This window comes from Eurytemora carolleeae, unplaced genomic scaffold, assembly GCF_000591075.1.
Source record: "Eurytemora carolleeae unplaced genomic scaffold, Eaff_2.0 scaffold1070, whole genome shotgun sequence".
Classification (NCBI taxonomy): domain Eukaryota; kingdom Metazoa; phylum Arthropoda; class Copepoda; order Calanoida; family Temoridae; genus Eurytemora; species Eurytemora carolleeae.
The window spans coordinates 103,687-122,550 of record NW_019396960.1 but is presented as its reverse complement, the minus strand read 5'-3'; the positions used below and the strand labels follow the sequence as shown (position 1 = coordinate 122,550).

At 31.7% G+C, this 18,864-nt stretch overlaps 1 protein-coding gene across 2 annotated transcripts; it reads left to right on the top strand.

Moving 5' to 3' along the window:
- Nucleotides 1–2,969: 2,969 nt before the first annotated feature.
- Nucleotides 2,970–17,505, top strand: LOC111710521 (uncharacterized). Of its 2 annotated transcripts, none has more exons than XM_023484623.1 (9): nt 2,970–3,028; nt 10,259–10,777; nt 11,562–11,708; nt 11,977–12,272; nt 13,051–13,145; nt 14,079–14,275; nt 14,441–14,648; nt 14,725–14,853; nt 17,225–17,505. In XM_023484623.1, exons 1-9 carry the CDS (start codon nt 2,988–2,990, stop codon nt 17,438–17,440), a joined length of 1,848 nt encoding a protein of 615 aa, XP_023340391.1. In that variant the 5' UTR covers nt 2,970–2,987; the 3' UTR covers nt 17,441–17,505. The 2 variants fall into 2 exon arrangements, with proteins under 2 accessions (XP_023340391.1, XP_023340390.1); XM_023484622.1 differs by having other exon boundaries at nt 13,042–13,145.
- The last annotated feature ends 1,359 nt before the right edge of the window (nt 17,506–18,864 follow it).

The following is an 18,864-nucleotide window of genomic DNA, read 5'->3' as shown; positions in this document are numbered from 1 at the left end:
ACTATTGACTGTAGACTGTAGACTGGAGACTGTAGACTGCAGACTGTATACCATTGACTGTAGACTGTAGACTGTAGGCTGTAGACTGTAGACTGTAGACTGTAGGCTTTAGACTGTAGGCTTTAGACTGTAGACTGTAGACTTTAGAATGTAGACTGTAGACTGTAGACTGTAGACTGTAGACTGTAGACTGTAGACTGTAGACTGTAGAGAAAATTGGTCGACTTTGAAAAAAAATAGACTGTAGACTGTTGGCTGTAGACTTAGACTGTAGACTGTAGACTGTATTCCATTGACTGTAGACTGTAGACTTAGACTGTAGACTGTTGGCTGTAGACTTAGACTGTAAACTGTAGTCTATAGACTATAGACTGTAGACTGTAGACTGTAGACTGTAGACTGTAGACTGTAGACTGTAGACTGTAGACTATAGACTGTAGACTGTATTCTTAGACTGCAGACTGTAGACTGTATACTTTTGACTGTAGACTGTAGACTGTAGACTGTAGACTGTAGACTGTAGACTGTAGACTGTAGACTGTAGACTTAGACTGTAGACTGTAGACTGTAGACTGTAGACTGTAGACTGTAGACTGTAGACTGTAGACTGTAGACTGTAGAGAAAATTGGTCGACTATGAAAAAAAAATATTACATTGTGAAATTCATTTTTTATTCTCCACAATCAAAACCAACAATAAAAAGGCTTGAATATATCTAAAGCCTGGATTAATTAAGACTAAAAAAGCTTGAATATACCTAGAGCCTGGATTAATTAAGACTAAAAAGGCTTGAATATACCCTGGAGCCTGGATTAATAAAGGCCTGTGACAAGATAACAAGCATATAAATTACCATTGATAAATCAAATATACTTGAGATGGAGTAATTATAAATTAGGAACTATTAATTAACAATAGACATCTCTCACAACATTTAATATTTATTACACCTTGAAAATATACACCATGTGAACTCAAATATTTTTTTCTGTTACTGATTATTCCGATAAAGCAAGGGTTTATTAAGAAAATAATAATTATAATAATGTTAATAATAATAATAATAATAATAATAATAATAATAATAATAATAATAATAATAATAATAATAATAATAATAATAATAATAATAATAATAATAATAATAATAATAATAATAATAATAATAATAATAATAATAATAAGAAGAAGAAGAAGAAGAAAAGCGGAGAAGATCAGATAAGATGAAAAGATAAGAAGATAAGATAAGAAGATATGATAAGAAGATGAAAAGATTAGAAGATGAAAGATAAGAAGATAAGATAAGAAGATGAAAAGATAAGAAGATAAGATAAGAAGATGAAACTAAGAAGATGAAACTATGAGGAGATGAAAAGACAAGATAAGATAAGAAGATGAAACTATGAGAAGATGAAAAGACAAGATAAGATAAGAAGATGAAACTATGAGAAGAATAGAATGAGGAAATTCTAGACCGAAAATCTCACGCAATACTGCAATACACAAGCAACAGAGCGTTGCGTACAAAAATTCTCACATTTGCGTATCCCTGCGTATCCCTTGCGTCTTGGACAGGATTATACGCGGTCAGTTGAAGAATAAAGTTTATATCTGCAACAATAATTATCATATTCAACACAAATATACCAGTTAGAGACATGGAATACATAAAAAACTTTTAAAGTGAGGTTTGCCATAAAATTGGTTTGCCGATAAAGTAATAAAGAAGGCTTCGGGAAAAGGTACAAGTGTCCCAATAAAGGATGGGAATTAATTGACGCTTTTAAATCGTCAAAAATTTACATACTGAACCTAGAAGCCCCCTCATCATGGGATTTACAAACTGTAGTCCACCTGTTTTGTACCGTGAAACTAATTTGCAATTTATTTAATGTCAGCATACTTGTCCAGCTTTCCAGTCCGTCATGTCTCCAATCCGTTATGTTCTTAAAAACAAAAACGCTGGACCGTATTTTGGAATGGAATTTTTTCTTAAATTCAAAATCTCAAATATCGAAGACGATCTTCAATCCCATCATGTTTTGGGACTGGGTTTGAGACGTAAAGATATAAAAAATAAACAAAATTAAAAACAGTGGCTTATATGACCTTTATAGCCCCATATTTAGTTATAATATTTGCTTTAATAATAACAATACTTTATTTAAGGCAGACACTACCTTTAACCTTGACTACTGATGGATATAGTTTTGAGGTTCGTCTTTAATTATTCAATGTTTTTTACTTTTAAGAGGTTTCACAAAAATATCTGAGATATGAATCCTTTTTCAAAATTGAATGCTAGACAAGCTTTCTTTTATTCTGACGTAAAAGATATTATCCAAAACAATTTTTTTAAAAGATTAGAAAATTGTTTTACGTCTTTCGTTTTGAAAAATCGTTTGATTAATATCTGATATCACAGAAAAAAATCGCATAATAAAATTAAAGCAAACTTATCGAGTATACTTAAAAATTGGACATGATCGGTTAAGACGTTTTTGCAATCGTTAAATAAAAGTGAACTGATTTGTTTGCCACAAACTCTGCTTTTCTTATTCCTATATCTATGCAACCCAATATGATTCTTTAAAGATATATACATCAGTTTCTTTTTTAAATAAGAAATATATCAGAACCATTTTCCGCCATTTTTTGTTTTTAAAATAGCTTTATACTTGATTTGAAATAAACCTAAAAAAACGATTTAAACAGAACCTAGCGCAATACTTAAAACAGCAATTTTAACCAGTTTAATGAATGAATTTGTATAATTATTGAATATTTATAATTGCTGAGAACTTTTGGTAAAGTGTTAGGAAAACGTTCAATCTTAATTTACTAATAAATGTTAAAATTGTATTTAACATACATTCCGAGTAGGCCCGGCTCAGAGCTTTTGATGCTTTGAACCATGAGTTGAATCGAATTTAAATGAACAAATTTTGTTTAGACTTGTGATTTTTTTAGAAAAAAATGATTTAAGATGGCAATTTTTTCTAAAAAGAAACTGTTCACGTTTCGAAGGTAAGTTTAAATTAGAAAATGTTCCATATACATGGAAGTTGCGATACTTCAGGTTTACAATACAACGTTTTTTATATTAAATGTAGAGACATTTCATTAATATACATTTCCTCAATTCAGTGAGATACATAAAACTTTGGAATAGGAAGACGACATTATAGAAACATTATGTGTACCAAATGTTGTTTTAAAAGGCGACTAGTTTTCATGTCAAAATGAAGAAAATTGGATCTTTGACATGTGTGCAATGCATCATTGTTGTATCAATGGATCACTTGTAGACTATTTAAGATCAGAAATTGTGACAAAGATTCCAAGTTCCTGATCTAAATATGAAAACAGATCTGCATATATTGAGTCCTTGAGGCGATTAAAATAATATTAACATTTAAAACATCACATCTCATCACATCTCAATATAAATATAAATATATACAAAAAATACATTATTACATATAGAAATTGATGGTTAAAGTTTATTGTAACTTTTTGAGATTTATTCCCTGACCTCATTCTTTTCCTAAATTTAGCATTTAGTCAACTAAAACTTTTCGAGGATTTTTTGTTAGTGTTATTTTAATTTGATAGCGCCGTTTTTGCTATTACAACATAAAACGTAATTTTTGCTGTGTGACCTTTTTTCTTAATGAAAAGCAACCCCATCACATTAATAAGGGTTAAGTTAGGCCCTCTGAGGCGCCACAGGCCCGAGCACTTCAGCTAGGGTAGGCTATGGACCCGAATGCTGCGGCTAGGACAGGCCGGGTAAGTCTTTTACACAGAATAAAAACAATATATTTTTAGCAATTGTTCTATAGAAGCAAAAATTACGTTTAGTAAGAAAGCACGCTAAAAAAGTGATGCAAGCCAAAATGTCGTAGAGTCAATTTTTTTAAAACTTTCCTTTTCTTTCTGTGTATTCATATTTTTCAACACTTCCTTTTATCTCTATGTATCCTTCTTTTTCTATACATACTCTGTTTTAATACTTCATGCTCTTTGATCCTCCCTTCTTTTATATGCTTTATTCTATTTTATTCTTTCTTCTTTTATATACTTTATTCTATTTTATTCCCCCTTCTTTTATTTGCTTTATTCTATTTTATTCTACCTTCTTTTATATGCTTTATTCTATTTTATTCTTTCTTCTTTTATATACTTTATTCTATTTTATTCCCCCTTCTTTTATATGCTTTATTCTATTTTATTCTCTCTTCTTTTATATACTTTATTCTATTTTATTCCCCCTTCTTTTATATGCTTTATTCTATTTTATTCTCCCTTCCCTTGTATGCTTTATTCTATTTTATTCTCCCTTCTTTTTCTTTACATCCTTTTCTATCCAAACCTTACTTTCTTTCTACACGTCCTTCTTTTAATACTTTCTATATTTTTATTTCTAATTCTCTTTTCTGGCTTTCTTTTCAGTTTCGCTCCTCTCTTTCCTTCCTCTTCCTCCTTATTCATCAGTGCTTTCGAATAATCTATAAAAATTAGTTTTTCAACGTCAGCAAGAAGCATTTAAAAAAAGTTTTATAAATCCATGAAAATAAATCTAAAGATTCATAAATACATGTTATGAATAGTCATACAGCGTTAAAAGTTCTGCTTTGTCAAGAAAAAACGTTTAGAATAATGAATACCCTGCTACATGGTTCATGATTTTATATTTTGTAATCTATACAATTATAAATTCACAAATTAAACAAAAGAAACCTGGGTACAAAGAAAAGCCAGCGAACTCATTCAAATAAAAAATGGCGCACTACCGCACAATGCGCAGCGTTCGCTGTAAAACGACGCGGCATCCAAGCTATTAATTTATATACATGGAGATGAACGCGGTACGTCGCGCTCGACAGGACAAGAACAAGAGATATGCCCCCCCCCCCCCGCCGCCTGTACGTATACTATAGAAACAAAACTGAAGATTAAAATTTGTAATATTTTAAGAAGATGAAAAAATTTTAATTAAAAAGAGAAAAAAAGGTCTATTACAAGGGGGGAGGAGGAAAGAGGGGGGTTCATGGTCTTTAACAATTTCTAGAAGTTCAGTTTACTTAATTTAGACAATGAAGAGTTCACGCGTGTTATTCCCATCATAAATCATTATTTTAATCATTAAACATCAAACTAATTGATAAAAACTAATCTATAATGGACTAGTTAACATGAACTGAAGAAGGATTCTAGATAAATACATAATAGGAATGTGAATTCTACAATAATATAATTACTGTAATATATTATTCCTAATCTTATGGTGAGAACCAAATAATCAATTAAGAGATATGTAGTCAGCCTAATTTTAAGTGACCTTGAATTCGAGTGCTATAAATGATTCACAATCACTTTTTGTACTGGTAAACCGATTTACAAAGTTTTGGTGCTTGTTTTTTGTGTATCCCGATTAACGATTAACGATGCATCAATTTTTTCAAGACTGGGTTTGACTTTGCTTCACTAACTCACTCTTTTAGAACTTCTAAATTTAAGATTTTGATTTGGTTTACAGAAACTTTTTATATTTTTAGACTTTTAAAAGGTTTTACGACAATATGAGAAGGGTCCAACGATTTAAATTAATCTATGGGTCCAACTATTTGAATTAATCTATGGGTCCAACTATTTGAATTAATCTATGGGTCCAACTATAGTAATTAATCTATTGGTTCAACTATTTTAATTAATCTATGGGTCCAAATATTTAAATTAATCTATGGGTCCAACTATTTGAATTAATCTATGGGTCCAACTATAGTAATTAATCTATGGGTTCAACTATTTTAATTAATCTATGGGTCCAAATATTTAAATTAATCTATGGGTCCAACTATTTAAATTAATCTATGGGTCCAAATGTTTAAATTAATCTATGGGTCCAACTATTTGAATTAATCTATGGGTCCAACTATTTAAATTAATCTTTGGGTCCAACTATTTAAATTTGTATTCTGTAGAAGTTTGCTTTTCTCAAAAATGCAAGTTTGTTTTCCCAAGCCAAAAACGATCGTTTTAGAACGATCGTTTTTGCCTTATATTTTCTTCTAATATAACAAATTTGCATGTTTGATAAAAGCAAACTTCTACAGAATAATGTTTTAAAATGTTGAGACCTTCTCATATTGACGTAAAACCTTCTAAAAGTCTAAAACATCTTGCTATTGCCCATCCCTAATTTTTAATTTTCATAGATTTTTTCGTAAAAATTTGTAGCCNGGTGTTAGCAAAAAAGTATTATTAAGATTGACTTATGCAAAATTCAGTAGAGTTAGACCCCCCAACCCGGCACTTTATACTTATTTGGTCATTCTATAAAAAGGGAATATTTTACATTATCTTTTTTACATATCATGAATATTTTTTTTGCATTTAACAACCCTTCTTTAGCTTTTCATCTTTTTTATCCAGTGTTTTTTAAAACGTTTTAAAACTGATTTTAATGGTTATTAAGAGGGTCCACCTACTACCTAGTAAGAAAGACCGAAAAATGCCTTTTAAAAAACGTCTGCTTTATTTAATTTGTTGTGGTATAACACATACAAAAATATATATTTTTTTTTAAAGAATCATTTTACGAATAACATTCAGAAGTTGGTACATTTGATGAGTTGAAACAAAAAATGCAGATGTAATAAAAATAAAATAAAATCTAATTATATCAATCTTGGTCAAAACTCCTACCACCGAAAAATCATCTAATGTTACGGCTGAGAGCCGAGAGGTTTAATTTGTATGTTTAAATTTTAGTTTTAATGTTATTCCATTTAAATATCATCTTGAAAACTTAATAAAAATAAAATAAAATCTAACTATATCAATCTTAGTCAAAACTCCTACCACCGAAAAATCATCTAATGTTACGGCTGAGAGCCTAGAGGTTTAATTTGTATGTTTAAATTTTAGTTTTAATGTTATTCCATTTAAATATCATCTTGAAAACTTCGACAAAAGACAACAATAAAAATCTTCTCAAAATTAAAAATTGTGGTTCCGGAGGAAGGGTGTAGAACAATCCCCCTCCACCGAACCTCTTGTTATATAACTCTGTCGTTGTTTGAACTTCAGCTTCAGTAACCATTATTGTTTAATCCGTAGAAAATCATGTAAGCAGAACCAGGCTTGCTAGAGCTCTAGCAGTTGAACAGAAGACCTGGAGTAAGCAGCTTCATGAACTAAACCTTCTCAGTGTATCAGGAGGCCTGGAGTAAATACTAAATCTATCCAATTGCTCTAAAAATAAAACCGGTGCTTCAATAGCCCAGGGACATGGAGTAAAATATTCTTTAAAAAAACTACATTATGGTAGTTTGTTTGCTGTTAAAATCTAGTGTTAAATTCAAAACAGTGAGATCCAGAGCATAATATACAAGGATACAAGGATACAAGGATACAAGGATATAGAGACACAAGGATACAAGGATACAAGGATATAGAGATACAAGGATACAAAGAGTACATACTGATGTTCTATTTAAGGATACACGAAGCGCTGAACGGAAAGGATTAAAGAACTCTTGGTAAGAAATTAAAATGACAAGCTCCCAGCCTATCAAACTTTACACCTCCCCCACCTATCCCTTTTACCCCCCCCCCCTCACTATCCGTTCTATTGTTTTATCTCCTCTCTCTATTGATCACATCTCATACTAGTTAAAATCTATCAAATATCTAACAACAGACGTTTTTTTTATTCTTTTTCAAGTCATCTTCGCTAGTATCTGTATTATTATCTATATATAAAGTTGTAATCTCTGTTTGGGTGTCCAATCATAGCTCAGGAACCTCTGGACCAATTTGACTCAAAATTTTATTGGGAAATTAGGGAGACCCACGGGAATGATCTGAGCTAAAATCTTTATTTAAGACCAAGTGCTGATAAACGGTGGAAGTAACTATGAGTAACCTGGACAACGCTGGGTTCCCAAGCTAGAATAGTAAAGAATACAAAAAAATTCTATTTTCAGGTTCAAAAGAACTAAATTTTTGTCACAAACTCTGATTTTTAATAGACCTTTCATATTTCAAACTATAAAATATGTTTTGAAATATCAATGGTTTACACCATCAAGTTGCAAAAATATAAGGATTTAAAAATTGAGTTAGTGGCAAAAACTCAGTTTCTTAGTAGAATGCAGATTAATTAAAATTTTCCAAAAAATATTCTGCAGATTAATTTCTCTGTATTGGTTCTGTACTGTAGAATACAGATCAATTTTTCTATCTAGGTTCTATACTATAGAATACAGATCAATTTCTCTATATAGGTTCTATACTGAAGAATACAGATCAATTTCTCTATCTAGGTTCTATATTGTAGAATATAGATCAATTTCTCTGTCTAGGTTCTATGCTGTAGAATACAGATCAATTTCTCTATATAGGTTCTATACTGAAAAATACGGATCAATTTCTCTATCTAGATTTTATACTGTAGAAAACAGATCAATTTCTCTATATAGGTTCTATACTGAAGAATACAGATCAATTTCTCTATCTAGGTTCTTTAAAGTAGAATACAGATCAATTTCTATATCTAGGTTCTATACTGTAGAATACAGATCAATTCCTCTACAAAGGTTCCAAACTGTAGAATACTGATCAATTCCTCTACAAAGGTTTTATACTGTAGAATACTGATCAATTCCTCTACAATTGTTCCATACTGTAAAATACAGATCAATTTCTTTATCTAGGTTATATACTGTAGAATACAGATCAATTATCTACAAGGGTTCCATACTGTTGAATACATATAAATCTCTATATCTAGGTTGTATACCGTATAATACAGATCAATTTCTATATCTAGGTTCTATACTGCAGAATACAGATCAATTTCTGTATCTAGGTTCTATACTGTAGAATACAGATCAATTCCTCTACAAGGGTTCCATACTGTTGAATACAGACTAAAAATTTCGACACTCAATATTTCTGAAATAAGATTTGATCAGATGTTTCTTATTGAAAAAGTTTTTTATCCTCATGGCGATTTTAGCAGACTTTTCTTTTGTAATTATCAAGATTAGTTGTTATCCGACAAAGTTTATTTGTTGTGGGTATCCTGGGGTATGTTGATGACGGAAATGAAATGAAGGATATATAAATATCTATATTGTTAAATCTAACGCCTATTGTTCGCTACCTATTGTCAAGAAACATGCCAATTAAGTTGCTAATCTAATTTGTAGATATTAGATATGTAATATTTTATTAGATAGATTTAAAGTAATTGTATGATGGTTTTTTCAAAGGAACTTATTGCCCGTCAGAATCTCTAATTTTTTAATCCTTACATCTTTGTAGCCTGATGCTCACCACAATTTCAAAAGAAGTAAATATTTCCATTTACTGATAGCACCGATTGAAGGATTCAAAACTCTGATTGGACAATGAGATAGATAGAAAGATAGATGTTACCGCCATACTATTTCCATTGGTTCAGAATAGACAACAAACACATGACTGAATCCTGATTGGATCAGGGGCTAATGGAGTGTGCTTGATATTTCCAAATAAAAATGCTGCGAAATCAAATAGCCTAAGTTTGAAGTATTGAGAGTTTTAACCATCAGAGCTGAAAACTTTAGAATTTGATACCCATAATCCTGAGCTGAAAACTTTAGAATTGGATACCCATAATCCTGAGCTGAAAACTTTAGAATTGGATACCCATAATCCTGATCTGAAAACTTTAGAATTGAATACCCATATACATTCAATAAAAGTATATTCTTTTTAACAAAATCTAATATTAAAGTAGCATTGGATTAACTTGAACTAAATGTGTTAAAAAAGGGGTTGGTTTATATTTTTGGCAAATATGTTGGGGGTGCCAAGTATGAAACATAAAATTTTACCTCTAGCAATTATTCTTGAAATATTTTCCTGATTTAAGTTTAACTTTAAGTCAAAACACTAAATATATTAATTCTAATTTTCCCAAATAGACACACAAAAAGCTTTTAAAATAGATATCAATTTACAAATATTAACTTTTGAATATTTTTCAAAAACATTTATCAATAGGGGCGAATTAAATTTTGTTCAGCCGTTTGTTCATGTTTTCAAAGTAACTAGAATTAAATTTTCAATATTTTGTACCTGTCGCAATAGTAAAATAACACGAACAACTCCTTTAATGTTTGTGAATAATGAAGGTTCAATTATGCATTTCGTTGAAACCATGTTTTAAACCTTTTCAAATAATTCCAGTGTGTATTCTAGGTACGGAGAAGATGAGAGTGGTGTGTCCTGGAACTGGCAATCTCCTAAACCATACTCCGGGTATACTCCTACACCTAGACCATACTTTCCTCCATCCTACTCACCCTCTGCTCCTGAGCTAGAAACTAGTCTTACCAATCCAGATCTACCCTCTCCTCATCCATCCCCTCATCCTTCTCCAGGCCTACCACGAGGCAAGGAAGGCTGGGAACGACGAGGAAGTGACGGCAGTTGCATCACTCGAACCACCAGATATTCTCCGAGCTCCGGGTTTATTACCGAGGTTAGCACAACCAACTCTCCTCCTTCCTCTCCATCCAGTTCCTCGCCACCTCGAACCAGATCCTCTAAATATTATCATAATCCTGCACAATCTAGACTAGAAAATTCTAGATCTAACTCCTCTCCCTCCTCCTCTTCCTCCTCCTCTTGTGACTGTATCCAAGTGATTAGCTCCTCCCCTGTAGATAAACTTGAGGAGAAAAATAACTTCAACTACAGCTATACAACACTGCCAAGGTTAGTCAAAGTTATGATTGGAGCCTTTTCCCTTCTTTGACCTTAGAAATTTATTATCTCCGGTAATTATGAAAGCACAAAAATGGCATATATCCCATATATATCCCATTCTAAAGTTTTCAACTCTAAAACAATACAAGAACTGTATTTTCTGTTCTAACTAAGGACTTGTTAATTTGTTATGCATCCAAGCCGTCTCTTGTAATTGTTTAATAAGCAGAAACCATTTAAATAACTTGCAAAGCAATCTTATTTAATCTCCGTTATTTAGCATACTTCCTGTCTAGTGTTTACCCTTTGTCAACAATATCAGATTTGTTTATATTTAAATTTGTTGTGTTTGCCTGGTTTAAAATAAGTCCAGTGTCTCCAGAATAAAGTGGAATGAAAAATACGTTTAGTTCCAAAATATATTCTGTAATACATCGTTATCTTTTAAACTGATTTAGTTCTTCCATAGCAATTTTAAAGTGAATACATGATACATTCCTTACAACAAGTTGTATACCGTATAATACAGATCAATTTCTCTATATAGGTTCTATACTGAAGAATACAGATAAATTTCTCTATCTAGGTTGTATACCGTATAATACAGATCAATTTCTCTATCTAGGTTCTATACTGTAGAATACAGATCAATTTTTCTATCTAGGTTCTATACTATAGAATACAGATCAATTTCTCTATATAGGTTCTATACTGAAGAATACAGATTATATGGATAAACATTGCATCGCCCCGCATTTTTAAATCCTCCTTTATATGTAGTTCCTGTGTTCAGGATGGGAGGAATGAAAACTATTGATATGAACAGAAACGAAATTGGAGGTTTGGTATCTCTAGACCCTAGTTTTGTTCGACAGATTGCTGTGGTTAGTAGGACGGGAAGCCTTCTCTCCCTCTCATCCTCCCATTCGAATTTAATCAGGTTGAAAACTTGCAAAGAATTGATGCAGAGAACCATCTTTTAAAACTGAATGCTGTGAACAATTCACAACAGTACCTTTTATTACAAATATTGTCGTTGTTTTGGGAGTAATCTTGGCCATTTTCTGGCTCATCTGAAGAAGAAGAAAAAAACTATGATTATAATTTCTAGAAATATGGGATAAGAGGGAACAATCCTTAATCGTCAATCAAATCTTTGAAAAATATAAAATTTCGCTTTTTTGGTTTTAGAATAACATTTTTCTTAGGGCTGAGGCTGTAAACAATGTGTTCAATGATTTCAAGAAAGAGAAAAACCATTTTCAAACTTCGTCCGAATATAGTTCCAACCAGATCAACAATAAGAGGGACCGTGAGCCAAGGTTACCGGGCACCTGGAGCTCCCCGGTCATCTCCAAGCACAACCAGTTCGTCTCTAATATCCAGTTTGGGAGCTGGAGCCTGGAAAGGAAGGGTGAGGAGCAGCAGAGCTCCCAACTTGACTCCTTGGTTTCAAACTCACTGCTGGATTTCACCAAACCAAACCTTGCTCTTCGTAACGAAGGAATCAGTCCCAAAAAAAAGCATTTTCCACCAAATTTGATTTTTTTCCGAAATATACAGTGAGACCAACAAAACTGTGGAATTAAAAGACGACTGACAGACTCAAATTATGATCTGGCCCAATTGACAGAAATTGTACATCGAGTACATAAATTCATTTAATTTTATTGATTGTCAACCTATTGGTAAGATTAATTACCTAAAGAACATCGAGATTGATTAGATGTCATCTTCCTTCTCCGTAGTTTTGGGGTCTCACTTTATCTATATTATGTATAAATTTGGCTTGTTTGTCTGTCTGTTTGTTTGTCTGTTTGTTTGTTTGTATTCAATAAACGTCAAAACGGCTGAACCGATCGGGCCCAAATTTTTTGTGGGACATCTAGGGAGCCCAGGGAAGGTTTATGAATCATCAAAATTTCAAATATTTGTCTCTATCAAAATTCGATCGTCATTAAATTTTTTAAAATTTTGAAAATCCGCGAAATTTTTTGTGAAAATCCGCGAATTATTTTTGTTTTGTTTTACGATGTACACAAAGAGAACATGTTCACAATTAATTTAGAAGATGGGCGCGAAGCGCCTTCTAAGGCTAGAAAGAAGGGCGCGAAGCGCCTTGAATTTCTAGTTATCTATATTATGTATAAAGTTTTTTTATTTTTCTGTCTGTCTTTAGATTGAGTAGATTGACTTTTACAGGGACAATTCTTTTTTCAGACAAAGCGCGCTAGTACATATTTTCTAAATCAAGATAATGTTAGGACTGATAGGACTTATAGGAACTGCTCCTAACCTCTCTGCCACTGTTCTGGACACCTCGGAGGATTTAAACAATCTTTACAGGACAATCTCAAGGAAGAGAATTCTAAACAAGGTTAATCTTTTAGATTTACAGGGTTATCCACAAATAATGAGACTTCAGAGACGACTGTACGAAATTTTTATTTTGTGTTTCCTTATGTTTATTAATCTCTTTAACTGTAATCAATAAATAAACCATCTAAAAATTATATCTAAGAATTTACTTAACCTGGAGATCGGCATATTTTTAGAGATTTAGGTCGTCTTTACAGTCTCATTCTGTGTGAGTAACCGTGTATTTAATTTGTTAGACTTATTTGACTTCCGTTGGATAATGATTTAAAAGATTGGTTGCTTACCTATTGAATCGCTCTGATACTCTTTTTATATTGGCAAACCTTGCTTACAAACGCTCAAGTATTGATTTTAAATAATTTGTTTTTTGGGAGTTGTTTTTGCATGCAAATCTTTGTGTAAAATCATGCAATTTGCAAATATGAATTAAATTTGCATTATGTAATCAAATGAATGTAAATCCTATCTATATATCTGTATTTTGTATAAAGAAAATAATAATTTATTTTTTATATTAATGTTACGTATTGATTTACACAAAACTCTTTGTCATTGTATCTATTAAATGTCAAATAAAACAGGTATCACATGCTATATTAAATCTGAATCAGAATTATTAGTTATTAGATTTTCTAATATATAAATCTGTGTTTTAAACTGTAAGAAGAAACACTTTATAATAAAGATTTATTCAGTGGCATGTCCGATTCACAACGGTACCGATTAAACCTTATTATGATCTTTAATTACGGAGAAATTCTTATTTACAGTCTGATAATAAGGAATTCTTCCTCCTCGATGATCATACAAAGATATGTTGTGCATCACAAATGCCACTCTAAAAATGAAGGTTCACTTTAAAATTTGTAAACCGTCCCTTTAAGCTATCTATCTATCTGAGTAATTTTGTTGAAGATGATTTGTAATCTAGGTTCAATGTTCTAACTTCCATCTCCATGACGATGATGAAGAATGTTCCCATCATCATTCCCAGCAGTTCCATGATGCTGTTCTTGATCCTAGAGTTCATGGACTAGGTGGGATGGGTCCTGATGGGCTAGCCCGGCCCCTGGCTCGCCTTATTGCCAAGATGCATTCTACTAGTTCCTATGAAAATACATATGCTAGGAACAGGATATTATGGTTTTTAAATTCGACAAAAAATCTATTTTTTATACGAAGCAGTCAATTTTCATTTAAAGTACCAAAGAAATACTAATTTTTATGGAAATTATGGCAAAAAATGGTTCATAAAATAATTATCTAAATGAAATAACATCCTGCTGAATACAGTTTAAACTCTGAGACCCTGTACACTAGTTTAACTCGAAACGATGATGAGAATAACAACATGGCGTCCGATAAAAACAATATGGCCGCCAGCAGGGAAAACGTGAACGATATCAAAACGGCAAAACAGGGGAAACATGAGAAACAAAATGGAGGTAAAAATGGCGCCGGTTGTTGCCCCGTTCTTCTCTCAAGCTTAGCAGCTAGCCAGGTGAAATAAATTATGAATTAGAAAATATTAAAATCTATTTAAATTGATAATCATTTTATCTTCTTTTATATTTCAGGCTGAAACAAAGTGCCACGCCATGGCCGGTTGTCCTGACTGTTTAGAGTACAGCACTGCCCTCCACCAATCCCTGCCACGCCTTCTAGGTCCAGCAGAGCAAGATGCTCAGTGCAAACTACACGGATATGTAAGTTTAACCGAGTTTACAGTGACACTTGAGGTCATTAAGAATTCACAGCGGATGTAATTTATTTTACTAAACATGATGTAGAATATTTTTTTCTGTCTAGAGTTCAGCCATTTTGGTTTTTGCCTTTGTATTAGAAGTTTCTTAATTTAAGAGTTTTTAATTAGGGATATTAATCGCTAATCGAGAGTTAGGTTCTGAATCCGTGTATAGTCCCACGCACTATATGCATTCCAAAAAAAAATGCAAAAAATCCTTTAAATTTCTTTTTATCAAAAGTTTATTCACAAAAAGTGTCAAAAAATAACTAGGACAAAAAACTATAGCCCCCAAGCCTGTTTAGGGTTGAATAAAGATTTTAAATTCCTTTACCAAATAATAAAAAGAAAGTTATTTCATTACTTTTTATCTAACTACCTCTTGTTTGGAGTCCTTACCGCATATCCATATATATAAAGTAGTAATCATGTTTGTTGGTTTGGATATATGTTGAACCACCCTGTACACAATTTTTTAACCAACCTGTACACACTTTTTGAACCACCCTGTACACACTTTTTGAACCACCCTGTACACAATTTTTAAACCACCCTGTACACAATTATTGAACCAACATTTACATGTACACAATTGTTGAACCACCCTGTACACAATTTTTGAACCACCCTGTACACAATTGTTGAACCACCCTTTACACAATTGTTGAACCACCCTGTACACAATTGTTGAACCACCATGTACACAATTTTGAACCACCCTGTGCATAACTTTTGAACCACCCTGTACACAATTTTTTTGAACGACCCTGTACACATTTTTGAACCACCCTGTACACACTTTTTGAATATGCGTTAAGCTTTATGTATGTATAAGTGCACGTAAAGCGGTGTGTGTAGTCAGGCGTACACAATTATATAATTCATGTTATTTTAAAATTTAATTGATAACATACATAATCAGATAGATATGCAGACTGAACACTAGCTGTATAAACATCCATGGTATAAACTGCATATAATGCATCATAAACTGTAAATAATGATGGGCATAAACATCTGAGAAGTTCCAACATTTCAAAACTGTATTCTATAAAAGTTTTTTTCTTTAATTTTGAAATATTTCTGACCTAAAAGAAAATGTTTGAAAAATTTAACCCAAAAAATATTGTTTTTGCGTAAAGGCAGGCTCTCTGCTCTTCCAGTCGGATCGCTTTACGTACGAGGGTACAAGAGCATCGGGAAACCCGTCGGTCGAGGGGTGCAATCTAATTTTTAAAAAAATATAAAATGTTGATTAAACATTAATTTATAAAATGTGGGTAAAACATTAATATTAACATCTCAAGGTTATAATTTGGTATTGTTAGCAAATGTTTGAAATGAATAATGTAGAAAGGAATTGAGTCTTTGCCACAAACTCTGATTTTCTAATCCCTATATCTTTGCTACCCAATGTCTTAGATATTTCAAAATATGCATTGATTTAGATCAAATAATATAAGTTTGAAATAGCAAAGGTTTACACCATCAGGTTGCAAATATATAGAAATTTGAAAATACGAGTTTGTGAAAAAGGCTCAACTCCTTTGAAAGCTTTTCAAATTTGTTTTAAACCTGTTAAAAGTCCAAAAATGTTAAAATTAACCAGGTTATTTACTATCATTATATGAGGTTAACGATACAATTGGTATATTTTACAGCATACTGTACATACATCTAAATATGTACTGAACTTTAACACTAAATATACATGTGTATAATGTGTATACAGTGTTCTCAAACTAAATATGCATGTGTATAATGTATATACAGTATTCTCAAAATATACATGTGTATAATGTGCATTCAGTATTCTCAAACTAAATATACATGTGTATAATGTGTATTAAGTATTCTCAAACTAAATATACTTGTGTATAATGTGTATTCAGTATTCTCAAACTAAATATACATGTGTATAATGTGTATACAGTGTTCTCAAACTAAATATACATGTGTATAATGTGTATTCAGTATTCTCAAACTAAATATACATGTGTATAATGTGTATACAGTATTCTCAAACTAAATATACATGTGTATAATGTATATACAGTGTTCTCAAACTAAATATACATGTGTATAATGTGTATACAGTATTCTCCAACTAAATATGATCATTAAAAGACGACTGCAAGTATAATATTCAATATGCATGAAGGGCTTTCATTAGAAATAAAATTTAGTGAATTTACTCGAATAGAAAATTTTGCACAAAATAAAAGTACTATATTTTAAGTTTATACTTAAATGTCCATAACACTATTTATTTTTATTTTCGTTATTATTTAATCCTCTGTTAGACGCCTGAATATTTTTTGTTTTGTTTTTAGTCTGATCCTGAGCTGGGGCTGTACCCCCCTGGAGTATACGGTTGGCCTAGAGGAGGCCAGGTGGTAATCAAGGCCCCACTCACCAGGAGGAAGGAGGGAAGGATCGTCTGCTACCTCGCCGGGGTCATCCTCGCCATCCTCGCTCTTGTCGCAGTCATCGTTGTCCTCACCCTTATGGTGGCAAACAAAGAGATGGAAAAAGTTGAAAGCTTCTAGATTCCAGAAGCTTCTATGAGGCCACAAATGACACTTCCCCCCCCCCTGACATTTTTATAATTTTAGACAGAAACCTATTTTTCATATATTCTTAAAAATAAAAAATAAAGGGCTAAAAGGTGCCTATTATCTCTCTTGTGTCCCTAATTTCCCAGGGGGGGGGGACGTCCACCCAATTTTTCTGGGGGACGTCCCCCCCCTTTCTGAATCCGCCTCTGTTATACGGCAAAATTTGTTGGTCATTTTGTCACAACTTGTGAATTATATTTTAAGTCAACAAACAGCCGGCAAAAGTGCAAACTGCATTTAAGATTTAAAAATAATATAGATATTTAAATTAATATTTAATATATTTAATATTTAATAGTTTTATATGTGAATCATGTGAATTGAATGGCATTAGAATATGTGTAAATTATTATATTTATATGAACATAATATATTCATGAAATAAAGTATTTATATCAAACATGTTTCGTGTTTAATGGAACTGTAAACATAATTTCAAGTGAACCACTATTGATAAAACTGTCATGTCCGATTTTCAACTTGGAACCCTTTAAACCTTTGCCTGATAAAAAGGGTAATAACATCATTTCTCTAGCTAAAAAAAAAACTGACTAATTTTAGATCGGGGTTCTCTGAAAATACACTGGTGGATTTTTGTTGCGATAAAGAAAAACGACGATTTTTTCCGTAATTTAGTAACTTAGATATTTGGTAAGGTTCAAGAGTACCGTTTTAAATCAAGAACATGTCATCACTCTTTAAATAAAGGAGCTGCACTTGGAATTATGTTTAAATTAAAAAATTGTCGAGTTTAGTGTATTTGATGAAAGTAACGGGATTCCATTAGAAAAAGGTCTGAAAAATCAATGAAATGTTCACATCAAGAATTTGTCCTGGGGAGGGGAGGGGGGGGGGGGTAGTATAACCTTATCACTAATTTAACAACAAACAAACAAAAAATTACATTTATTAATAAGAACAAAATAATACAAATAAAAAAGTAAGTAAAAAGAAACTGATAAAACGGGATTTGATTTTAACATTTGATTAATTAGATACAATCGTTTAAATATCATTCACATCAATGTGGATTAAACATTAATATATAAAATGTGGATTAAACATTAATTTATAAAATGTGGATTAAACATTAATATATAAAATGTGGAATAAACATTAATTTATAAAATGTGGATTAAACATTGATATAAAATGTGGATTAAGCATTAATTTATAAAATGTGGAGTGAACATTAATATTAACATCTATAGACGAACATACATTTTTCCCAGAAATAAAATATTACAAAAATTTAAAACGAGCTTCCAACACAAATTCGTAGAAAACCACAGGGAAAAAAATGTTTTTTTACAACCATTTATTGATAGGTTCAAGATTATATTAAAGATTCGGGA